Raw genomic sequence first — 22,984 nt, 5'->3', positions numbered from 1 at the left:
ACATTGAGACCACGGCCAGGTGAGGGAGGCATGTGGAAAAGGCTTTGTGCCGTCCCTGCTCAGAGGGGATCCTCAGCACGGCCCTGAAGATCTGCACATAGGACACCACAATGAAAACAAAAACCACCCAAATCCTAAACAGGCACTAACCACAAGAAGGCCAACTTCCCTGAGGTAGGCATCTGAGCAGGAGAGCTTGAGGATCTGGGGGATTTCACAGAAGAACTGGTCCACAGCATTGCCGTGGCAGAGGGGTAGGGAAAATGTATTGGCCGTGTGCAGCAGAGCAGTGAGAAACCCACTGCCCCAGGCAGCTGCTGCCATGTGGGCACAAGCTCTGCTGCCCAGGAGGGTCCCGTAGTGCAGGGGTTTGCAGATGGCAACGTAGTGGTTGTAGGACATGATGGTGAGGGGACAATAGTTCCCCTCTTCTCCTCTTCTTCAGTGTACACAGTTGGGTGACCTCTTCTTCATTATCTCCGTTTTGCAAGCTCAGCAACCTTGTTATCCGTCCTGCCCAGATGGTCCCAGGCTTGTTGGCATATTGGGCCCCCTTTATCAGGATGCCTCAGACTTTGTGTCTTTTTCTAGTTCATACCCAAGGACTGTTCCCTAATTTATGGCTTCTCTTGTCCTGTTTCTACATTCCAACTATTTTACTAATTGTTTTCTTTTGTACTGGAGCATGAGACAGGCGAAGCCTGAGTTTGTGGGGCCTGACTCAAGTGTAGCCAAATTATATATTCTGTTTTGAAATTGTTCTACACTAATTAGTTTCCCTTATTCAGCTGGGTCCAGTCTTAGGCCCAGACTTGACCAACGGTTTATGTCTAAAGGATTATATATATAGCCACATATCAGAGTCAACGTTTGCTAGTCAGAGCCCCCAAAGGCCTTTCACTGAGACAGTTTCACGATGTTGAAACAGATAGAATACATGTGATACCCCAAATGCAAAACGTGTCGTGCATTTGAGGTGGAATTGCTCCTGTACTGCCCAGACTGAGCTGCCCCGGGGCGCTGCAGCAGCGTGCGGCCTGGTGCTGCCGGGAGCTGCCGGGGATCTGATCAGTACTTCTAAATATCTAAAGGGTGGATGTCAAGAGGATGGGCCAGTCTCTTTTCAATGGTGCCCAGTGCCAGGACAAGGGGCAACGGGCACAAACTGGAACACAGCAAGTTCCACCTGAATATGAGGAAAAACATCTTCACTTTGAGAGTGACCGAGCACTGGAAGAGGCTGCCCAGAGAGGTTGTGGAGTCTCCTTCTCTGGAGAGATTCAAAACCCACCTGGACGCAATCCTGTGCAACCTGCTCTAAGTGATCCTGCTTTAGCCGTTGGGTTGGACTAGCTGATCTCCAGAGGTCCCTTCCAACCCCGACCAATCTGTGAATCTGTGAATCTGTGAATTTGCTGACTGAGATGACTCTGCAGCACCTTGTGCCAATCTCCAGGAACACAAGGTACCACTGAGAAAGGCCCTGGGTGAGGTCAGCTTGCAATCCAGCCAGACTGTGGACATCAGTGGCATGGTTTTTCTTGATATCATCAGGGAGGTGGGTAGAGGACAATGGAGAAGAGGACCATTAGGGGCTGAGAGCATAGCGACATGAGTGGAGACCCTGGTGTGTTGTGCCTCCCAGTCATGCGGCACACCTGGGCGCATAGACAAGGTGGACCTTGCCATCTTGCCGTGATGCTGGCATTCCGGTTCTGGCACACCCGACCCCTTTGGGAGGCCATGCTGTGTCTGCCCATCCCCCACTGCAATTATTTCCTTGAAATCATGTAGGTGCCTGCAACGCACGGATGGGCTTGGGCCTGAGTTTGGCAGTGAGCTGAGCTCTAGTGAGTGCACTGGAGAGCGCCTAGAGAAAGATCTGACCCTCCTTCTGGCGCACTCCTCCATTTGGTCAGCTGAAAGTGCAGCAGCCACCACGGAAATGTGAGTCCCATGGACTGTCCTGGTTTTGGCTGAGACAGAGTTAATTTTCTTCCTAGCAGCTGGGATAGTGCTGTGTTTGGGATTTAGGATGAGAACAATGTTGGTAACACACGGATGGTTTTAGTTGTTGCCAGGCAGTCAAGGACTTTTCAGCTTCTCATGCTGGCCTGCCAACGAGAAGGCGGGGGTGCCCAACAAGCTGGGAAGGGACAGAGCCAGGACAGCTGACCCAAACGATATTCCATACCCTATGACATCATGCTCCGTGTATAACTGAGGAGTGGGCCAGGAGGGAGTTCAGCTTGAGGACTAACTGAATATCGGCTTCGGTTGGTAAGCAATTGTGCTGTGCATCACTTGGTTTGTATATTATTCCATTATTATTATTATTATTATTGTTGTTGTTGTTGTTGTTGTTGTTGTTATATTCTTCCTTTTCTGTCCTATAAAACATTTTCTCAATGCCCATATTTTACCTTTTTTGTCTCTTTTTGATTCTCTCCCCCATCCCACTAGGGGAGAGTGAGCAACCAGCTGTGTGGTTACTTTAGCTGCGTGGGTTAAACCATGACGCAGGCTTTCAGATGCCCTAAACATCTGGTGTAGGCTGAGGCGACCAAGGCACCCGTCCCCAAGACCCCACAGCTGATGCTCAGGCAGGTGTGGGTGTCCCAGGTGTGCTCCATCAGAGCCCACAAACACATCCACGAGTCTTGGAGTACCCCTGGCACCTCAGATGCCACCAGCTGTTTGTGTGTGACCAGCTGCCTGCCACCCTTCATCGCCATGGATCCCCGTGGGAGCTCAGGGAAGGAGCTGGCCTGCAGGCACCTATTTTGTGCCCACGGAGCTGAAGCAAGAGGAATCCTACCTCCTGTGAGTCTGTGGGGTGCATGAGGGAGAGCTCAACCCCACTCCGCTCTCCAGGCTACTCAGCAGAGAGGAGAAGCCTGATGTACTCAGCTGAATCCCTGCCCTCCGTGGAAGGGGGGAATGATCCCTGCCTTTCACTGCTGCGCTGTCCTGCCTGGCAATGGGACAGGGAGAAGGGTAAAGGGAGGGGAACATTTACACCTGCCGTAGAGGTCAAATCCATGGCAGGACAAATGCCACTTCTAAAATCAGTCTTTCCAGTGTTCAGCGTCCAGTTAGTGATTACTTCAGCCTGAGTCTACCCCAGGAGAGGTCCTGCTGCCTTTCAAGAGCTGTAAGCTCTGGGAGCCCCAGGGACATCTCCAGGGAGCCTGGGAGGGCAGAGAACGTGCCACCTTGGGCTGATGATCTGCTGCTGAGCTGGGCTGGGCTCCTGGGACGGAGGGAGCTCATGGTGAGCAGGCAGTGCTGCAGAGAGACAGCTCTGCTCAGGAGCAGCTCCTCTGCAAAGAGCAGCAGGGCTGAGGGCACTGCCTGCAGACAGTGACGGCAGTCAAGTGTAGTGAGAGAGAGGTTAAAGGCAGATGGGGCTGGGAGGATGCTGAGAGCTCAGAAGAGGAGAAATCATCACAGCCCTTGACAAGGTAAGGCTCTGGGTGCAGAGAAATGCAGATGCAGTTTGTGGAGGGATCTCCTAAAGCTGAAATAGCCCACAGCCTATGGGATCTCTCTCTTCGATAGACGAGGAGGCTGTGCTCCAGAGCAGGGTTTTCCTGCTGCACCATCAGAGGGTCAGGGCATGAGAGGGAGAGCGGCAGAGGTGTGCAGGTGGGTGTGCAGCCAGGGGTGCCCAGGGCTGTCCTTCAGAGCAGAGTCCTTGCCAAGGTCAGCACTCAGCCTGCCTGGGGAGATCCCCATGGTGCTGTGGGGAGAAGCTGTGGGTGGAAAGACAGGGCAGGGTAGGGTCCTTTTGGTGGTGAGACGGTGCTGTGTGGGCAGGGCTGCTCAAAATCACACTCTGGACATTGGGAGAAGCAGCATTTCAAGAGGAAGGTCAAGGCAGGGACTACCTTCTCAGCTGTCTCCTAAGGGAGAGGGGAGAGGAGCTGTCAAGTTGGAAGAAGTCACCGAGACTCCTGAACCCTTACACTGAGGGATCAACACAGCTGCCAGAAGCCTCCTAAGTGCCTTCACCCACTCCTCTACCAGCAGACAGCACCACCATCACCTTTGCTTGCAGCATCAGTGCTTCTCTGACCTACTCCTGCGGAGCTGCTAACAGGGAGGTGCCCTGGGCAGAGCCCTGCTGCCAGGAGGTGTCTTCAGGGCAGAGCTGAGCACAGAGCAGGTGGGATGGGGTCTGTGAGCACTGACAGGGAGGAGACTTGGAGACAGAGAAACGGCTCCCGGCAGGGACAACTCCAGGGAGCAGAGAGCCAGGCTACCCCTCGGCATCACTCTCTGCTCAGCTGCTTAGAGAAAGAGAGAAGAGTTGTGAGAAATGGACTTTGAAACGGGACTCTTCCAAGCTCTCAAGTCCAGTTTCTCTTTCAAGTCCATTGTGTGTGAGATCATCCTCCAACAGAGAGAGGTGTATAAGTAGCACAGGGCACCCGCGTAGTGACCATCAGGTCACTCGTGGGCAGACCAGCTCTCCTGACTCTGCATTAGGGATCAGGGAGCCCTTTTGTCCCTCAGGGCTCACCAGTGTCCAGGCTGAGAGCAAGGTGAAAGATGAGGATTTCTGCCCCTTCAGGGAAGGTGCCCTCACTCAGCAGCACAAAGGTGAGCTCAGAAAAAGGAATTGAACAAAGTTCCCTCCCAAAAAAGAGAAGCAATTTTGAGGGGATTTTTTTGAGAAACAGCATAGGACAGGCTCAAAGAAGTCTGCCCTGACTTGTCAATGTCCTCTTTCAACAGTTCCCCAAGCCCAGAGTGAACAAATGTCCAACAGCAGCTCCATCACCCAGTTCCTCCTCCTGGCATTCGCAGACACACGGGAGCTGCAGCTCTTGCACTTCTGGCTCTTCCTGGGCATCTACCTGGCTGCTCTCCTGGGAAACGGCCTCATCATCACTGCCACAGCCTGTGACCACCGCCTCCACACCCCCATGTACTTCTTCCTCCTCAACCTCTCCCTCCTTGACTTGGGCTCCATCTCCACCATTCTCCCCAAAGCCATGGCCAATTCTCTCTGGGACAACAGATCCATTTCCTATGCAGGATGTGCTGCACAGCTCTTTCTGTTTCTTTTTTTCATTTCAGGAGAGTATTTTCTCCTCACCGTCATGTCCTATGACCGCTACGTTGCCATCTGCAAACCCCTGCACTACGGGACCCTCCTGGGCAGCAGAGCTTGTGCCCACATGGCAGCAGCTGCCTGGGGCAGTGGGTTTCTCACTGCTCTGCTGCACACGGCCAATACATTTTCCCTACCCCTCTGCCACGGCAATGCTGTGGACCAGTTCTTCTGTGAAATCCCCCAAATCCTCAAGCTCTCCTGCTCAGATGCCTACCTCAGGGAAGTTGGGCTAATTGTGGTTAGTGTCTGTTTAGTCTTTGGGTGTTTTGTTTTCATTGTGGTGTCCTATGTGCAGATCTTCAGGGCCGTGCTGAGGATCCCCTCTGAGCAGGGACGGCACAAAGCCTTTTCCATGTGCCTCCCTCACCTGGCCGTGGTCTCCCTGTTTATCAGCTCTGGCACGTTTGCTGACCTGAAGCCCCCGTCTGTCTCCTCCCCTTCTCTGGACCTGGTGGTGTCAGTTCTGTACTCGGTGGTACCTCCAGCCATGAACCCCCTCATCTACAGCATGAGGAACAAGGAGCTCAGGGATGCAGTGTGGAAACTCATGACCAGATGTTATTCCGATCCAATAAACTGCCCACCTTCTTCTGCATAGCATTTATTATGTAACTTATTACCGACCCAGCCTGTAAGCTGTAATTTTTGCTACTGGTGGTAGTGTTTTACTTGTAATGAGGTTGTCATCCCCTTTCTCATTTACTGTCTGCTTTTCTTTTCTTTTCTGAGTGGCTGTGTAAATGAAGATCCCTGCTCTCTGTGTGTTTAAACAAATAAAAAGGGCCCTGCAGCTCCTTGTTTTATCTTTTTTTTTTTGAGATTCTTCCTCCAAGACCTTTTTGGATCTGCAGGATCGTACAGAGCCAGGACTCATGGTTGGGAGCTAAGACATTCAGGCGCAGGAGAGAGGAGGTCAGTCTGTGCCTTTGGTGGCATGGATTGAACAGGAAGGTGTCCCAGGGAATTCATCACCCCCCAGCCTCTCTCATCAGCCATTTCCAGCACTGGCTGCTCACCCCACGTTTATGGGTTAGTCTTGCTACGAGGCCATCTCCACCATCCTGCTGGGCTCAGAGCCTGTATCATGGAAATGACCAGCTCTGCCTGGGCTCTCTTCTGGCCCAGACCCTGGCAGACCCTGGAGCAAGGCTGCCTCTGAAGCCACACATTGGACCTGGTTGGGGCTGAGTGTAGGAAGAATGGGGAAGAGTGCAGAAAGGAGGAGTTAGCAGTGAGAGACTGGGGTGGGTTGGCCCTGGCTGGACATCAGGTACCCACCAAAAGCCACTCTGTCACTCCCTTCCTCAGATGGACAGGGGAGAGAAAATACACGGAAAGGCTCGTGGGTCGAGATAAGGACAGGGAGAGATCACTCAGGAATTACCATAATGGGCAAAACAGACTCAACTCGGGAAAATTAATCTAATTTTTTACCAATCAAACCAGAGTCGAGGAATGAGAAAGAAACCCTAATTTTAAAAACACCTTCCCCCCACCTCTCCCTTCTTCCCAGGCTTAACTTCACTCCCGATTGCTCTATCTCCTCCCCGCGTGCAGCACAGAGGTACGAGGAATGGGGGTTGATGTTCAGTTAATCACAGGTTGTCTCTACCGCTCCTTCCTCCTCAGGGGCAGGACTCCTCACACTCTTCCCCTGCTCTGGCGTGCGGTTTCTCTCGAAGCAGACAGTCCTCCGTGAACTTCTTCAATGGGAGTCCTTCCCACAAGCTTCAGTTCTTCACGAACTGCTCCAGCGTGGGTCCCTTCCATGGGGTGCAGACCTTCAGGAGCAGACTGCTCCAGCGTGGGTCCCCCACGGGGTCACAAGTCCTGACAGAAAACCTGCTCCGGCGTGGGCTCCTCTCCTCACAAGGCCACAGGTCCTGCAAGGAGTTTGAGCCAGCGCGGGCTTCCCATGGGGTCGCAGCCTCCTTCAGGTGTCTCCACCTGCCCTACTCTGGGGTCCTCCAGGGGCTGCAGGTGGATATCTGCTCCACCATCAACCTCCATGGGCTGCAGGAGAAAAGCTTGTCTCACCATGGTCTTCTACAAGGGCTGCAGGGGAATCTCTGCTCTGGTGCCGGGAGCACCTCCTCCCCCTCCTTCTGCACTGACCCGGGTGTCTGCAGGGTTCTTTTTTTTTACGTATTTGCAATCTCTCTCACTGCAAAAATTGCTCCTGTTTTGGTTTTTTGGGGTTTTTTTGTTGGTTTGGGTTTTTTTTTTTCTTTCTTAAATATGTAATCCCAGAGGTGCTACCATCGTCGCTGATTGGCTTGGCCTTGGCCAGCAGTGAGTTCATCTCGGAGCCGGCTGGCATTGGCTCTCTTAGACAGAGGGGAAGCTTCCAGCAGCTTCTCACAGAAGCCATCCCTGTAGCCCCCCCGCTACCAAAACCTTGCCGTGCAAACTTAAAGCACTGTTCTAAAAATTGCATGCCAGAGGCTAACCACTCTGAACTAATTTAGTAAAACCTAAATTAAAGAGCATTGGTTGACCAGCAACAATATGAAGGAGGTCTCTTACAGCACTGTCCTGTTGCTGCCGTCAGCGATAGTACCACTAAGTCCAAAACATCCTTGAGAGCTTCTTTGTTTTCCCTCGGCTCCAAAGCTCAGGCTGCTCAGACCGGGAAAGTACTACCTCAAATCTCTTCAAACCAAATGTCTCCAAACTTCTCTCATCCGCACTTACCCCAGAACACTTCTCCCCATCACATCAGCACTGGTCTCTGTTTTCTATTGGGGTGAAGTCAGGGTACTCCTTTGTAAAGACTTCCCTACAAAAATCTTCTCTACCTGCTGATCCCACTCGTATCACCTCACGCTACGTACAGCTCCATCTTCCTTCTGCAGAGCTCTATGGGATAGACTGTTTCCCTGTTTCTTTCATGAGAAAAAGTGACAAACCGCAGAGATTCCTTGCCAGGAAGCCACAGCCTTGGGTGTTGCTCAGCTCCTTCTCACTGGCACTTCATTCCACACCTGTTTTGGTGTATTTGGTGCTTTTCTGTGGCTATTCTTTATGCACAGAAGATCTTAAAAGGACAACGATTTCATAAAGGCCCTGTTACAGACAAAAGTTTGCCATGAGCTCTGGAGGGAGCCAGAAAGATAGTTAATAAGCACCAGGAATGTGAAGGCCTCTTCTGAAGAGCAAGAAACCCTGAGCAGCAGTGGTTGTCCATGTGTAGGTCTCAGAGAGAAGGTCAAGGGATGTTAGTGAGAAACAAGGAGACGGCTGATGATTTTAGTAAATGCTGAAACCATATCTGAGCCCAGAAATGAAAGCAGCTGGTACCTGTGTATGGGGAAGAGGAGGAGGTTTGTCCTGGGAAGATGTCAGGAAGGAAGACATCTCTTCTGCAAGTCAGGGATGAAAAGGATTTTTCCATGTTGTGTGCATGCCTAGGAGCTGGAGAATGCTCACTGCTGAGGGTCATCATGTTCAGTCAAGCACCATGAGATGACCTTTCATTCTAAACCTTCAAGTTTCTGTTGGCCTAATCCCCAGGTGTATCGAGGCCCCTCTGGAATGAACCTCCAACACTGAAAGTACCTGTGCTGATGTTCATCCTGAGTCATGGTGCCTCTAACAAGGTGATAACTCAGGTAGCTACAGGACACTACAGATGAGAAAAAGAGTACTAGTGTAGTGTAGTTGCTAATCAAGGCAGAAAGCACCGTTATAACCACCTCAGAAACACCAAATAAGGGTTCAAAGGGAGAATGTGCAGGGCCTGTGAGGAAATGGATAAAAGGGGTTGTCTTTTTGCATGGGAGGGGATAAGGAGTAGGACTGGAGAGGTGGGAAAGGATTGAAAAGGGAATGAATGGTGAAGCAAAGGAAATGGTCAGGACAGTTTGGGGATACCTGTCAAGCAGGCCTGCACCTGAGCAGCAGTGCCTGGAGCAAGGCATGACAGCTGCAGCTGCTCTGACTAAACTAAGAACCTGACTTACTTCCATGGTCACAGGGAACCTGAGAACTTTCCCTGCTGTCATCAAATGCAGACCTTGAGGGCAAGAAACTGCTGCATCATTTTGGTTTTGACTTTCTTAAATGGGATTTCAGGAGGTCTCTGCTGTGGCCTTCTGCATGCAGCAGAATCAGGTATGGAGTCAGACAGTGTTGCTCAAGGCTTTATCCATTGGGGGCTGGAAAACACCCAAGGACAGAGATGGCACAACGTTGCTGTGAAACCAGTTCCAATGCTTGGATATCCTCGTGGAGAAAATGATTTTCCTTATCTCTGTGCTGAACCTGCCTTATTCCATCATCTAACTCTTGTCTGTTTTCCCCCTGCCAAGCACCATGGTGACCAGACTGGCTCCATCTTCCTGAAAAAGTCTCCGTAGGGACTGGCAGGCTGCTACGAGGTTCCTGAGGCCGCCTCTTCTGCAGCTGAACTAGGTTCTTCCCCTCAGTTTCTCCTCCCAGGCATGTGCTCCAGCCCCTGAGCATCTCGGAGGCCTCCCACTGCGCTCGCTCCCAGTTATCAACATCTTCCTCCATGGGGTGGCTTGACTGGCCAACAGCCCAGCAGGCACACAGCTGCTCACTCCCTCCTCCTCCTCCCCCTCCCCAGTGGGGGCCCCAAACTTGACACAGCAGCGTACAGGTGGTCTACAGAGCCATAAGCAGGGGGACACAGTCGCTTCCCTCACTCTCCTGCTGACACTCCAGTTCACACACTCCAGGACACCGCTGGTGGCCTTTGCTAGCAGGTCGCACAGTGGGATCGATCGTTGTCATTTGTCCCCCAGCACCACCAGGGCCTTTAAGGCAGGGCTGATCCCCAGCCAGGCATTCCTCAGCCCCGGCCACTGCTGGTATCAGTCTGTCCCAGGTGCAGGACCTGGCCTTTGTCTGTCTTCTCTGTCATGAAGTTCCTGACAGGACAGTCCTTCTGCCTGGCATGTTTCCCCTGAATGGCTTCACTAAGGCACAGGAACGATCACCCCCCCGCATTTAGTGTCATTGACACTAAAGTCCCTCTTCTCCCTTCATGCATAACTGCAGTTAGTTCGTCATGAAGGCAACCAGGTTGGTGAGGCATGATATACCCTGGGAAGTCCATGCTGACGGCTCGTGGACACGTTCTTCTCATCTGGGTGCCCAGATATGTCACCTGAGAAGACTCTACCTGATGGCACACTCCTCACCAAAGTGAGCTGGTGCAGCCTGGGGTTCCCTGGGTCGCAATGTTGGCCACTTTCCAAGACAGGTGCAGCTTTTGCACGTCCTCACTCACAAGAGACCTCTACCAAGCCTGTGAACTTTGAAAAGGCATATTCAAAAGAAATATTGATCTTCCCCTGTACCTTCATCATCACTACTCTGCCCATTATATGGAGTTTTTAATTTCTCTAATCTTTCCTATATTGTCACCTCTCCTGATAACAACAACCATTTCTGAAGTCATCTTTCCAGCAGACTGTCTAGACAAAGGCCTTTTCCATTACACTCTACTTTTCTCCTCCCCCTGGCAGGGACGGAGTTAATTTTCTTCCTAGCAGTTGGGATAGTGCTGTGTTTTGGATTTAGGATGAGAGTATTGTTGATAACACACTGATGGTTTTAGTTGTTGCCAAGCAGTCAAGGACTTTTCATCTTCTCATATGGCCTGCCAACAAGAAGGTGGGAGGCACCAAGAAGCTGGGAGGGGACACAGCCAGGACAGCTGACCCAAACTGACCAAAGGGATATTCCTTACCCTATGACATCATGCTCCATATAGAACTGGGGGGTTGTCCAGGAGATGAGGTGGCTCAGGAACTTGCTGAGCATCAACTTCAGGTGGTGAGAAATTGTGCTGTTCATAATTTGTTTTGTATATTCTATTATTGTTATTGTTGTTATTACTAACATCATCATCCCTTTCTGTCCTATCAAACTGTCTTTATCTCAACTCACAAGATTTCCTTTTATTCCTTTTTCAATTCCCTCCCCCATCCCAGGAAGGGGAGTTAGAGAACAGCTGTGGGGTTGGTTTACCTGCCGACCAGGTTAAATCACGACACTAGTCTAATTTGCTCTTTAGCCAACTCTTTAGCTGTGTTTATAGCTAGCTTTTGGCACCTACCTGTCTAAAACATTGCTCATAAGATTATCCCTTGTAGAAAGGCAACATCATTAGAGGCAGCTTGTAGTAAGCGTATGGTGCAGAGTGTGTTTTATTGTCGATGAAACTTTATCGTGCTTGACTTTTCTTTGCTTGCAAATAGGAAAAAAAAAATAATATGTGCAGCCATTTCTCTAAGGAAAGCAAGTGCGGGTTGGTACAAAGGAGCTGTAACATCCAGCTGCAGAATTCAGTGGAGAAGTCTGATGTAAGGGAAAGTCCCTGGTGGCCAATGAGAGAAATGGTGGGGCTGGGGAGCTGAGGTGAAGGCTGTCCATACTGTGTCAGACCTCAAGGGAGTGCTTTTCCTCCTGTCCAGGCGTCCTTAGGAGAGACCCTGGAGCAAGATCTACTGGGGAATGCTGCCATCACCTCTTCTCTAAACTGAAAAGTAGTAAAATACACCCTTGGAAATAAAACCTCCTCTTTGTTAGAAGTTCTTTGAAATCTTTCTCCATAACTACACTAGGAAACAGCTCCAATTATCTGTACAACTCTTGAAGACTTGAAGAAAATCACAGGGAGAGAGATGGCTCGTTAGGGCTTATTTTAATGAGTCCCATGGTGTATTTGGTGCTGAGTAACGAACCTCAGGTACTGAGAGGAGATTGCACAAACCCCTCAAAGACTCAGTGTAAAAGGAAAAAACCCAGAGTACCTTGAAGCATTGAGTCCCACTGAGCACCATGACCAGCAAAGGCTCCCCGAGGACTCGTTAGAAGGGATAATTGGAGGCCATGATTGCAGGCAGGCAAAGGTAATGTGCAGGCAGCTGAGATGCAGAGAAAGCCCTGCTTTTGTTTGATGAAGCAGAAGGGCCAAGGCCTGACCCCCAGGCCCTGGGAAGGCAGATCCTGTCCTTCATGCCTTGCTCAGGGCTCTTCCTGGGGCAGTGGGATGTGGGGGGTGTCGTGCTGAGTGAAGGACAACGGGATGGCAGTTCCCAGCCTTACTGGGGGTGTGCAAGGAGGCAACGAGGCCCCCCCAGTGCCTTAGGACAACATGTCTCCTCACAGGCCTTGGTGGCAGAGACGATTGCCAAGGGGACACTGACTTGGGTTCTCTTGGCGACTTCCAGCCTTGCCAGCACCCTTTGCCATCTCCACCACACGTTGTCCTACGCTGTCCCACAGCTGCTTCTTTTCCCTGCACACTGTAGACACCCATCTCACTTCCTCACCTTGCTCTCACCCTGGCAGGTCCATACATTCACGGACATCTGTCCACCCTCACGCTCTGTTCCTTGAAACACAGATGGACTGATCTCATACTCCTTCTGGATGACCTCTTGTACCACAGCACTACCCTTGGAGTGACAGTTCTTCCCCCTCATGTCCAGTCTCCTTCTTCCACGCTGCACTGTGTGGCAGTGTTTCTCTCTCCTGTTGTTTCCTACCTCCAAGGAAAGCTCCACCATCTGAGAAACAACCCTTCAGGCAGGCATCCCAACCCACCAATCTTCTTGAGGCCTTTCACCTGACCAGACAGAAGTAACCTCACCATGATCTCCCAAGGCTGCTAGCCTTTCAGCTTCTCAGATAGACACGATCGAGCCGTGTGCCTGCTGCTCTCCCATCATGTTCTCAGGCAGAACAGACATGATCACCAAGATATAAGCCCCCTTCCTGGAGGGACCCTAGGTCCTTCGGTAGATGGGATCTCACAGACAATGTGCCAACCAGGTGCCTTCTGCTGGCCTGTCAGAGATGCTGGCAGATGTGAGCTTTAAAGCACATATCCCAGCCATGGGCCAAGGTCTGGCCTATCAGCTATTTCAGAATGAAGTGACCTCAGAGTCCCTTTTTCAGCCACGTTCCTGCTGCTGGCCTATCACCTCCAGAGGCAGAACTGACCTCACCTCCCCATTTGCTTCCTACTGGATTATGAGGTACTTATACACAATTGACCACATCATACCATGCCCAACCATCACCCTCTTTGTGGCCCAGTACCTGAGCAGGTAAAAGTAAGCTTCTTTCATCAAATTTATCCAGTAGATTTCCTACCAACAATTTGAGTGGAGAAATGTTCCTCAGAGGAACTGCTGTATTTCTACCGCTGCATTTTCTATCTCTACTTCGGCCTCTTTGTTTTGTCTTCTTCCTCTGTCGATTCTGTCTCCAAAAGCTCTCCAAGGGAGAGACTCATGGAATCATCAAATAACTCAGGTTGGAAGAGAGCCCTGAAGTTCATCTTGTCCGGCTATCCTGCTCAAGGCAGGGTTAACCTGATGAGGTCGCTCAGAGGCTCTGCCCAGTTTGGCATCATCCACAAAGGAGCTGAAAATGCCCTCTGTCACATTGTACAGGGAGTTAATAAAGACATTCAACAGGGTTGGCCCAATCCGACTGTATAGAGACTATGGAGACCATGTCAAAGCCCTTGCTAAGGTCCAGGTACGAAACATGCCCTTCTTGCCCCTACCCATATGGGTTCGGCAGTCCCTTCCTTCTCCTTCATGTGCCTGTGAATCCCTGCAGGTGTATTTGGCCCATCAACTTCTCAGGGACTAAGGTGAGGTTGACCAGCCTGTAATTCTCCCAATCCTCCTTCTTGCCCTTCTTGAAGAAATGTTTGATGTCTGCCCTTTCTGAGGATCCCAAACCCTCTCTGATTGCTCTGACACGTTTGAGGGCACAATCCAGAAAGGGTGACGCGAGCAGACAGGAGTATTTGCAATGAGCCTGTCCAAGGCGGCTGAGAGGAATCTCAAGGGGAAGTTGGGGGTTGTTCCTGCAGTCACAAATAGAAACGTCAAGGCCCTGTGAGATGTCCGCACCTGAGCTGGCCTCATTGACTCATATACACAGGGGTCTTCAGAGCCACGAGTCCTTCCCTTGCAGACACAGAGGCAGTGCATCGCAGCAGTCACAGTGTCTCTCTGGCCTCTTGTTACCACTCCGGGAGGAGGCTGGGAGGCACCTCAGCCCTGCAGTGTGTCGCCCTGCCCTGCACTCATCTGAGATGCCCCACGGCATGAGGAATGGACACCGGGACTTAGGTCCAAGGAAGCCCATCCCAGTGCTGCATTCAGGTGGTTTCCCAGGGGAAGTTACTCTCCCAGTGAAGTGACCTCAAGACACTGTCTGTCCCTCGAGCCTTCATGGCACCTCTGAGGAACAGCTGACGGCATTCATGCTCACTCAGGTTCATCTCCCCACATGCACATGATGTGCATGCTTCTATCTCGTCTGTAAAATGTAGACGTGGACTTCTGACCTAGTCATGCAGTGTCCTCCTTCTGAACAGGAGGGACAAACCACCTCTCTGAGCTGGAGTGAGAAGCCAGTGTTGGGAATGGTGGTTGCAAGGGGCTGGTCTGTGATGATTGCCCTGGGGCACTTTCCTTGGGGTGTCCAGTGACCACAGGCACAGACCAGACCCTGCTCTGCTGGTCCTTCAAGGCTATCCCAGGAGGACTGGCTGTGCGAGGACACTGCTGCGTGCGTTCCCCCACCCCACACATTCAAACACTTGGTCTGTTCACTGGTGTTTTCCTCACCAGGGCACTTTCTTGTGCTTGTTCTTGACAGCCACTTTGAAGGAAGACCTACGCCTTCAGGCACTGCCTCAGGAGGTCCTCTTGTCTGACGGAAACACTGTTATGGGGGCAAACTCTGTCATAGTAGTGCCCATTGCCTGTCCCTGCCTATGATCACAGGACTGCCACGCAGCAGGACTCTGACCAAGCTGCCAGTGCTCTCAGGCCTTGCACCAAAACAAGAGCTCAGAAAGAGAGTGTGGAAGTGAAAAGAGAGCAGCTCAGGAAAGACCAAGCGCTGGTGCTGCTTGGCAGTGCTCCTGTGCTGGGACTCTTTTCCCCTCCACCTGTGCACACAGGCACTGCCCTGCAGCTCCAGAAAGGTCTCTCAGGAAGGATCTCAAACAAACCAGTCACTGCAGGGTCCTTTGATTTCTTTAAATGTACAGACAGTCTTGCTTCTCATTAACACACTCTCTGGATCACACAGGAAAGGTAGATCCTGATGCAGAAGTGGCATGAATAATGACATTGCTTTGTGGACCACATTATCATCAGTAAAACAAAAGAAAAAAAACGAAATCCCCCCCCAAAAAAACAACAGCAACAAAAACTTCAGAAGACAGGTTGAGGCTGCAATGAGTTACATTATGAGTGATATGCAGATGATGATGAACAGTTTATTGCTTCTGAAAATCATCCCGTCCTCAGTTTCCACACTGCATCCTTGAGCTCCTGGTTCTTCATGCTGTAGATGAGAGGATTCATGGCTGGAGGCACCACTGAGTACAGAACTGCCATTACCAGATCCAGGGATGGGGAGGAGATGGAGGGGGTCTTCAGGTAGGCAAATATGCCAGTGCTGATAAACAGGGAGACCACGGCCAGGTGAGGGAGGCATGTGGAAAAGGCTTTGTGCCGTCCCTGCTCAGAGGGGATCCTCAGCACGGCCCTGAAGATCTGCACATAGGACACCACAATGAAAACAAAACACCCAAAAGCTAAACAGGCACTAACCACAATTAGCCCAACTTCCCTGAGGTAGGCATCTGAGCAGGAGAGCTTGAGGATCTGGGGGATTTCACAGAAGAACTGGTCCACAGCATTGCCGTGGCAGAGGGGTAGGGAAAATGTATTGGCCGTGTGCAGCAGAGCAGTGAGAAACCCACTGCCCCAGGCAGCTGCTGCCATGTGGGCACAAGCTCTGCTGCCCAGGAGGGTCCCGTAGTGCAGGGGTTTGCAGATGGCAACGTAGTGGTTGTAGGACATGATGGTGAGGGGACAATAGTTCCCCTCTTCTCCTCTTCTTCAGTGTACACAGTTGGGTGACCTCTTCTTCTCTCTCTCTGTTTTGTAAGCTCAGCAACCTTGTTATCCGTCCTGCCCAGATGGTCCCAGGCTTGTTGGCATATTGGGCCCCCTTTATCAGGATGCCTCAGACTTTGTGTCTTTTTCTAGTTCATACCCAAGGACTGTTCCCTAATTTACGGCTTCTCTTGTCCTGTTTCTACATTCCAACTATTTTACTAATTGTTTTCTTTCGTACTGGAGCATGAGACAGGCGAAGCCTGAGTTTGTGGGGCCTGACTCAAGTGTTGCCAAGTTCTATATTCTGTTTTAAAAATGTTCTACGCTAATTAGTTTCCCTTATTCAGCTGGGCCCAGTCTTAGGCCCAGACTTGACCAACGGTTTATGTCTAAAGGATTAACTATATAGCCACATGTCAGAGTCAATGTTTGCTAGTCAGAGCCCCCAAAGGCCTTTCACTGAGACAGTTTCACGATGTTGAAACAGATAGAATACAGGTGATACCCCAAATGCAAAACGTGTCGTGCATTTGAGGTGGAATTGCTCCTGTACTGCCCAGACTGAGCTGCCCCGGGGCGCTGCAGCAGCGTGCGGCCTGGTGCTGCCGGGAGCTGCCGGGGATCTGATCAGTGCTTCTAAATATCTAAAGGGTGGATGTCAAGAGGATGGGCCAGTCTCTTTTCAATGGTGCCCAGTGCCAGGACAAGGGGCAACGGGCACAAACTGGAACACAGCAAGTTCCACCTGAATATGAGGAAAAACATCTTCACTTTGAGAGTGACCGAGCACTGGAAGAGGCTGCCCAGAGAGGTTGTGGAGTCTCCTTCTCTGGAGAGATTCAAAACCCACCTGGACGCAATCCTGTGCAACCTGCTCTAAGTGATCCTGCTTTAGCCGTTGGGTTGGACTAGCTGATCTCCAGAGGTCCCTTCCAACCCCGACCAATCTGTGAATCTGTGAATCTGTGAATTTGCTGACTGAGATGACTCTGCAGCACCTTGTGCCAATCTCCAGGAACACAAGGTACCACTGAGAAAGGCCCTGGGTGAGGTCAGCTTGCAATCCAGCCAGACCGTGGACATCAGTGGCATGGCTTTTCTTCATATCATCAGGGAGGTGGGTAGAGGACAATGGAGAGGAGGACCATTAGGGGCTGAGAGCATAGCGACATGAGTGGAGATCCTGGTGTGTTGTGCCTCCCAGTCATGCGGCACACCTGGTGCATAGACAAGGTGGTCCTTGCCATTTTGCCGTGATGCTGGCATTCCGGTTCTGGCACACCCGACCCCTTTGGGAGGCCATGCTGTGTCTGCCCATCCCCTACTGCAATTATTTCCTTGAAATCATGTAGGTGCCTGCAACGCACGGATGTGCTTGGGCCTGAGTTTGGCAGTGAGCTGAGCTCTAGTGAGTGCACTGGAGAGCGCCTAGAGAAAGATCTGACCCTCCTTCTGGCGCACTCCTCCATTTGGTCAGCTGAAAGTCCAGCAGCTACCACGGAAATATGAGTCCCATGGACTGTCCTGGTTTTGGCTGAGACAGAGTTAATTTTCTTCCTAGCAGCTGGGATAGTGCTGTGTTTGGGATTTAGGATGAGAACAATGTTGGTAACACACGGATGGTTTTAGTTGTTGCCAGGCAGTCAAGGACTTTTCAGCTTCTCATGCTGGCCTGCCAACGAGAAGGCGGGGGTGCCCAACAAGCTGGGAAGGGACAGAGCCAGGACAGCTGACCCAAACGATATTCCATACCCTATGACATCATGCTCCGTGTATAACTGAGGAGTGAGCCAGGAGGGAGTTCGGCTTGAGGACTAACTGAATATCGGCTTCGGTTGGTGAGCAATTGTGCTGTGCATCACTTGTTTTGTTTGTTATTGTATTTTTTTTCCCTTCCTTTTCTGTCCTATAAAACTGTCTTTTTCTCAATGCCCATATTTTACCTTTTTTTGTCTCTTTTTGATTCTCTCCCCCATCCCACTAGGGGAGAGTGAGCAACCAGCTGTGTGGTTACTTTAGCTGCGTGGGTTAAACCATGACGCAGGCTTTCAGATGCCCTAAACATCTGGTGTAGGCTGAGGCGACCAAGGCACCCGTCCCCAAGACCCCACAGCTGATGCTCAGGCAGGTGTGGGTGTCCCAGGTGTGCTCCATCAGAGCCCACAAACACATCCACGAGTCTTGGAGTACCCCTGGCACCTCAGATGCCACCAGCTGTTTGTGTGTGACCAGCTGCCTGCCACCCTTCATCGCCATGGATCCCCGTGGGAGCTCAGGGAAGGAGCTGGCCTGCAGGCACCTATTTTGTGCCCACGGAGCTGAAGCAAGAGGAATCCTACCTCCTGTGAGTCTGTGGGGTGCATGAGGGAGAGCTCAACCCCACTCCGCTCTCCAGGCTACTCAGCAGAGAGGAGAAGCCTGATGTACTCAGCTGAATCCCTGCCCTCCGTGGAAGGGGGGAATGATCCCTGCCTGTCACTGCTGCGCTGTCCTGCCTGGCAATGGGACAGGGAGAAGGGTAAAGGGAGGGGAACATTTACACCTGCCATAGAGGTCAAATCCATGGCAGGACAAATGCCACTTCTAAAATCAGTCTTTCCAGTGTTCAGAGTCCAGATAGTGATTACTTCAGCCTGAGTCTACCCCAGGAGAGGTCCTGCTGCCTTTCAAGAGCTGTAAGCTCTGGGAGCCCCAGGGACATCTCCAGGGAGCCTGGGAGGGCAGAGAACGTGCCACCTTGGGCTGATGCTCTGCTGCTGAGCTGGGCTGGGCTCCTGGGACGGAGGGAGCTCATGGTGAGCAGGCAGTGCTGCAGAGAGACAGCTCTGCTCAGGAGCAGCTCCTCTGCAAAGAGCAGCAGGGCTGAGGGCACTGCCTGCAGACAGTGACGGCAGTCAAGTGTAGTGAGAGAGAGGTTAAAGGCAGATGGGGCTGGGAGGATGCTGAGAGCTCAGAAGAGGAGAAATCATCACAGCCCTTGACAAGGTAAGGCTCTGGGTGCAGAGAAATGCAGCTGCAGTTCATGGAGGGATCTCCTAAAGCTGAAATAACCCACAGCCTATGGGATCTCTCTCTTCGATAGAGGAGGAGGAGGCTGTGCTCCAGAGCAGGGTTTTCCTGCTGCACCATCAGAGGGTCAGGGCATGAGAGGGAGAGCGGCAGAGGTGTGCAGGTGGGTGTGCAGCCAGGGGTGCCCAGGGCTGTCCTTCAGAGCAGAGTCCTTGCCAAGGTCAGCACTCAGCCTGCCTGGGGAGATCCCCATGGTGCTGTGGGGAGAAGCTGTGGGTGGAAAGACAGGGCAGGGTAGGGTCCTTTTGGTGGTGAGACGGTGCTGTGTGGGCAGGGCTGCTCAAAATCACACTCTGGACATTGGGAGAAGCAGCATTTCAAGAGGAAGGTCAAGGCAGGGACTACCTTCTCAGCTGTCTCCTAAGGGAAAGGGGAGAGGAGCTGTCAAGTTGGAAGAAGTCACCGAGACTCCTGAACCCTTACACTGAGGGATCAACACAGCTGCCAGAAGCCTCCTAAGTGCCTTCACCCACTCCTCTACCAGCAGACAGCACCACCATCACCTTTGCTTGCAGCATCAGTGCTTCTCTGACCTACTCCTGCGGAGCTGCTAACAGGGAGGTGCCCTGGGCAGAGCCCTGCTGCCAGGAGGTGTCTTCAGGGCAGAGCTGAGCACAGAGCAGGTGGGATGGGGTCTGTGAGCACTGACAGGGAGGAGACTTGGAGACAGAGAAACGGCTCCTGGCAGGGACAACTCCAGGGAGCAGAGAGCCAGGCCACCCCTCGGCATCACTCTCTGCTCAGCTGCTTAGAGAAAGAGAGAAGAGTTGTGAGGAATGGACTTTGAAACGGGACTCTTCCAAGCTCACAAAAGTTCAATTTCTTCTTCAAGTCCATTGTGTGTGAGATCATCCTCCAACGGAGAGAGGTGTAATAAGCACAGGGCACCTGCGTGGTGACCATCAGGTCACTCATGGGCAGACTAGCTCTCCTGACTCTGCATTATGGGTTTAAGCTGAAGGAGGGTTGATGTAGATTAGATGTTAGAAAGAAATTCTTTACTGTTAGAATGGTGAGGTACTGGAGCAGGTTGCACAGAGAGGTTGTGGAAGCCGCATCCCTGGAAGGGTTTAAGACCAGGTTGGATGGGGCTTTGGGCAATGTGGTCTAGTGGAGGGTGTCCCTGCCTGCAGCAGGGGGGTTGGAACTAGATGATCTTTAAGGTGCCTTCCAACCCAAACCATTCTCTGATTCTATGATTAGGGCATAAGAAGCCTTTTTGTCCCTGAGGGCTCACCAATGTTCAGGCTGAGAGCAAGGTGAAAGATGAGGATTTCTGTCCCTTCAAAGAAAGTGCCTTCAATCAGTAGCACAAACCTGAGCTGACAAAAAGGAGTTGAACAAAGTTCCCTCCCAAAAAAGAAGTAAGTTTGAGGGGGTTTTTTGGGAAACAGCATAGGACAGGTTCAAAGAAGTCTGCCCTGACTTGTCAATGTCTTTTCTTTCAACAGTCATCCATGCTCAGAGTGAACAAATGTCCAACAGCAGCTCCATCACCGGGTTCCTCCTCCTGGCATTCGCAGACACACGGGAGCTGCAGCTCTTGCACTTCTGGCTCTTCCTGGGCATCTACCTGGCTGCCCTCCTGGGAAACGGCCTCATCATCACTGCCATAGCCTGTGACCACCACCTCCACACCCCCATGTACTTCTTCCTCCTCAACCTCTCCCTCCTCGACCTGGGCTCCATCTCCACCACTCTTCCCAAAGCCATGGAGAACTCCCTCTGGGACACCAGGGCCATCTCCTACACAGGATGTGCTGCACAGCTCTTTCTGTTTTTCTTCTTGATCTCAGCAGAGTACTGTCTACTCACTGTCATGGCCTACGACCGCTACGTTGCCATCTGCAAACCCCTGCACTACGGGACCCTCCTGGGCAGCAGAGCTTGTGCCCACATGGCAGCAGCTGCCTGGGGCAGTGGGTTTCTCTATGCCCTGCTGCACACGGCCAATACATTTTCCCTACCCCTCTGCCACGGCAATGCTGTGGACCAGTTCTTCTGTGAAATCCCCCAGATCCTCAAGCTCTCCTGCTCAGATGCCTACCTCAGGGAAGCTGGGCTAATTGTGGTTAGTGTCTGTTTAGCATTTGGGTGTTTTGTTTTCATTGTGGTGTCCTATGTGCAGATCTTCAGGGCCGTGCTGAGGATCCCCTCTGAGCAGGGACGGCACAAAGCCTTTTCCACGTGCCTCCCTCACCTGGCCGTGGTCTCCCTGTTTATCAGCAGTGCCACGGTGGCCTACGTGAAGCCCCTGTCTAATTCCTCTGCAACCCTGAATCTCGTCATATCATTTCTGTACTCAGTGGTGCCTCCAGTCATGAACCCCCTCATCTACAGCATGAGGAACCAGGAGCTCAAGGATGCAGCATGGAAACTGAGGACTGGATGTTGTTTGGAAGCAGTAAACTGCCCATCTTCTTCTGCATAACAGCTATTATTTAACTCATTACAGGCCCAGCCTGTCGTCTGTAATTTATATTGTTGATGATGGTGTTTTACTTGTAATGATGTTGTCATCCCCTCTCTAATTCAGTCTCTGCTTTGCTTTTCTGACGGAGTGGCTGTGTAAATGAGGAGTTGTGCTCTCTGTGTGTTTAAGTAAAATAAAGGACCCAGCAGCCAGGTGGGGTTTTTTCTGAGATCCTTCCTCCAAGAGCTTTTGGAGCTGCAGGAAAGTTCCTGTGTGCAGAGGTGGCAGGGAAGAGAGTCCTGGCATGGCAGCACTGCCAGGAAGCACTTGATCTCCCAGAGCTGTTCTCTTTTCACTTCCACACTCTCTTTCTGATCCCTTGGCTTTGGTGGAAGGCCTGATTGCTCTGCAGCTTGGTCACAGTCCTGCTGCGTGGTCGTCCTGTGACCGCAGGCAGGGACAGGCAACGGGCACTTCTGTGACAGAGCTGGCCTCCGTAGGAGTGGTTCCATCATGAAAGGGCATCTCCTCAGGGCAGTGCATGAAGGCTTTGGTCTTCCTCCAAAGTCGCTCTCAAGAACATGCCCAAGAATGTGGCCCACAGATGAAAACACCAATGAGCAGCTAAAGTGTGTGGGTGTGCAGGGTGGGGGCACACAGCAGTGTCCTCGCACAGCCAGTCCTCCTGGGACAGACGTGAAGGCCCAGCAGAGCAGGGTCTAGCCTGTGCCCGTGGTCACTGGACAGCCTGGGGAAGCTGCCTGTGCTGGTTTTGGCTGGGATAGAGTTCATTTTCTTCAGAGTAGCTAGGATGGGGCTGGGTTTTGGATTTGTGCTGAAGACAGTGTTGATGATACAGAGATGGATTTGTTATTGCTGAGCAGGGCTTACATGGAGTCAAGGCCTTTCCTGATCCTGACACCACCCCAACAGCGAGTAGGTTGCGTGTGAACAACAAGTTGAGAGGGGACATGGCTGGGACAGCTGACCCCACCTGACCAAAGGGATATTCCATACCATATGACATCGTGCTTAACGTTATAAAGCTGGGGAAGAAGAAGGAAGAGGGGGATGTTTGGAGTTACGGCATTTGTCTTCTCAAGTAACCATTACATGTGATGGAGCCCTGCTTTCCTGGAGACAGTCGAACACCTGCCTGCTGATGGGAAGTGGTAAATCAATTCCTTGTTTTACTTTATTTATTTGCGCAGCTTTTGCATTACCTATTGAAATGCCTTTACCTCAACCCACCACTTTTCTCACTTCTACCCTTCCGAGTGTCTCCCCCATCCCACTGCAGCAGGGAGTGAGCAAGCGGCTGTGTGGTGCTTAGTTGGCAGCTGGGGTTAAACCACAACACTCCTGTGATCACTGCCAGTGTTTTCTCATAAGCAACAAAATTCAAGTCATCATTTCTACCACCCCCAGAAGAGGTTCTTCACATGTGAAGTCATTGTTGTAGTTTTA

At 51.6% G+C, this 22,984-nt stretch overlaps 3 protein-coding genes across 3 annotated transcripts; 2 read left to right on the top strand and 1 right to left on the bottom strand.

Moving 5' to 3' along the window:
• The first annotated feature begins 4,763 nt into the window (after positions 1-4,763).
• LOC129201173 (olfactory receptor 14A16-like) lies at positions 4,764-5,720 on the top strand. Its single transcript, XM_054812323.1, has one exon. It carries the CDS (start codon positions 4,764-4,766, stop codon positions 5,718-5,720), a length of 957 nt encoding a protein of 318 aa, XP_054668298.1.
• A 6,694-nt stretch (positions 5,721-12,414) lies between these two features.
• Positions 12,415-15,996, bottom strand: LOC129201172 (olfactory receptor 14J1-like). Its single transcript, XM_054812322.1, has 2 exons — positions 15,499-15,996; positions 12,415-12,663 (listed from the first exon to the last, which is right to left on the bottom strand). Exons 1-2 carry the CDS (start codon positions 15,994-15,996, stop codon positions 12,415-12,417), a joined length of 747 nt encoding a protein of 248 aa, XP_054668297.1.
• A 4,582-nt stretch (positions 15,997-20,578) lies between these two features.
• On the top strand, positions 20,579-21,535 carry LOC129201171 (olfactory receptor 14A16-like). Its single transcript, XM_054812321.1, has one exon. The coding sequence runs from the start codon at positions 20,579-20,581 to the stop codon at positions 21,533-21,535; it is 957 nt and encodes a 318-aa protein (XP_054668296.1).
• Positions 21,536-22,984: the final 1,449 nt, after the last annotated feature.

This window comes from Grus americana, unplaced genomic scaffold (assembly GCF_028858705.1).
Source record: "Grus americana isolate bGruAme1 unplaced genomic scaffold, bGruAme1.mat scaffold_82, whole genome shotgun sequence".
Taxonomy (NCBI): Eukaryota; Metazoa; Chordata; class Aves; order Gruiformes; family Gruidae; genus Grus; species Grus americana.
This window is presented reverse-complemented; position numbering and strand designations above follow the sequence as displayed.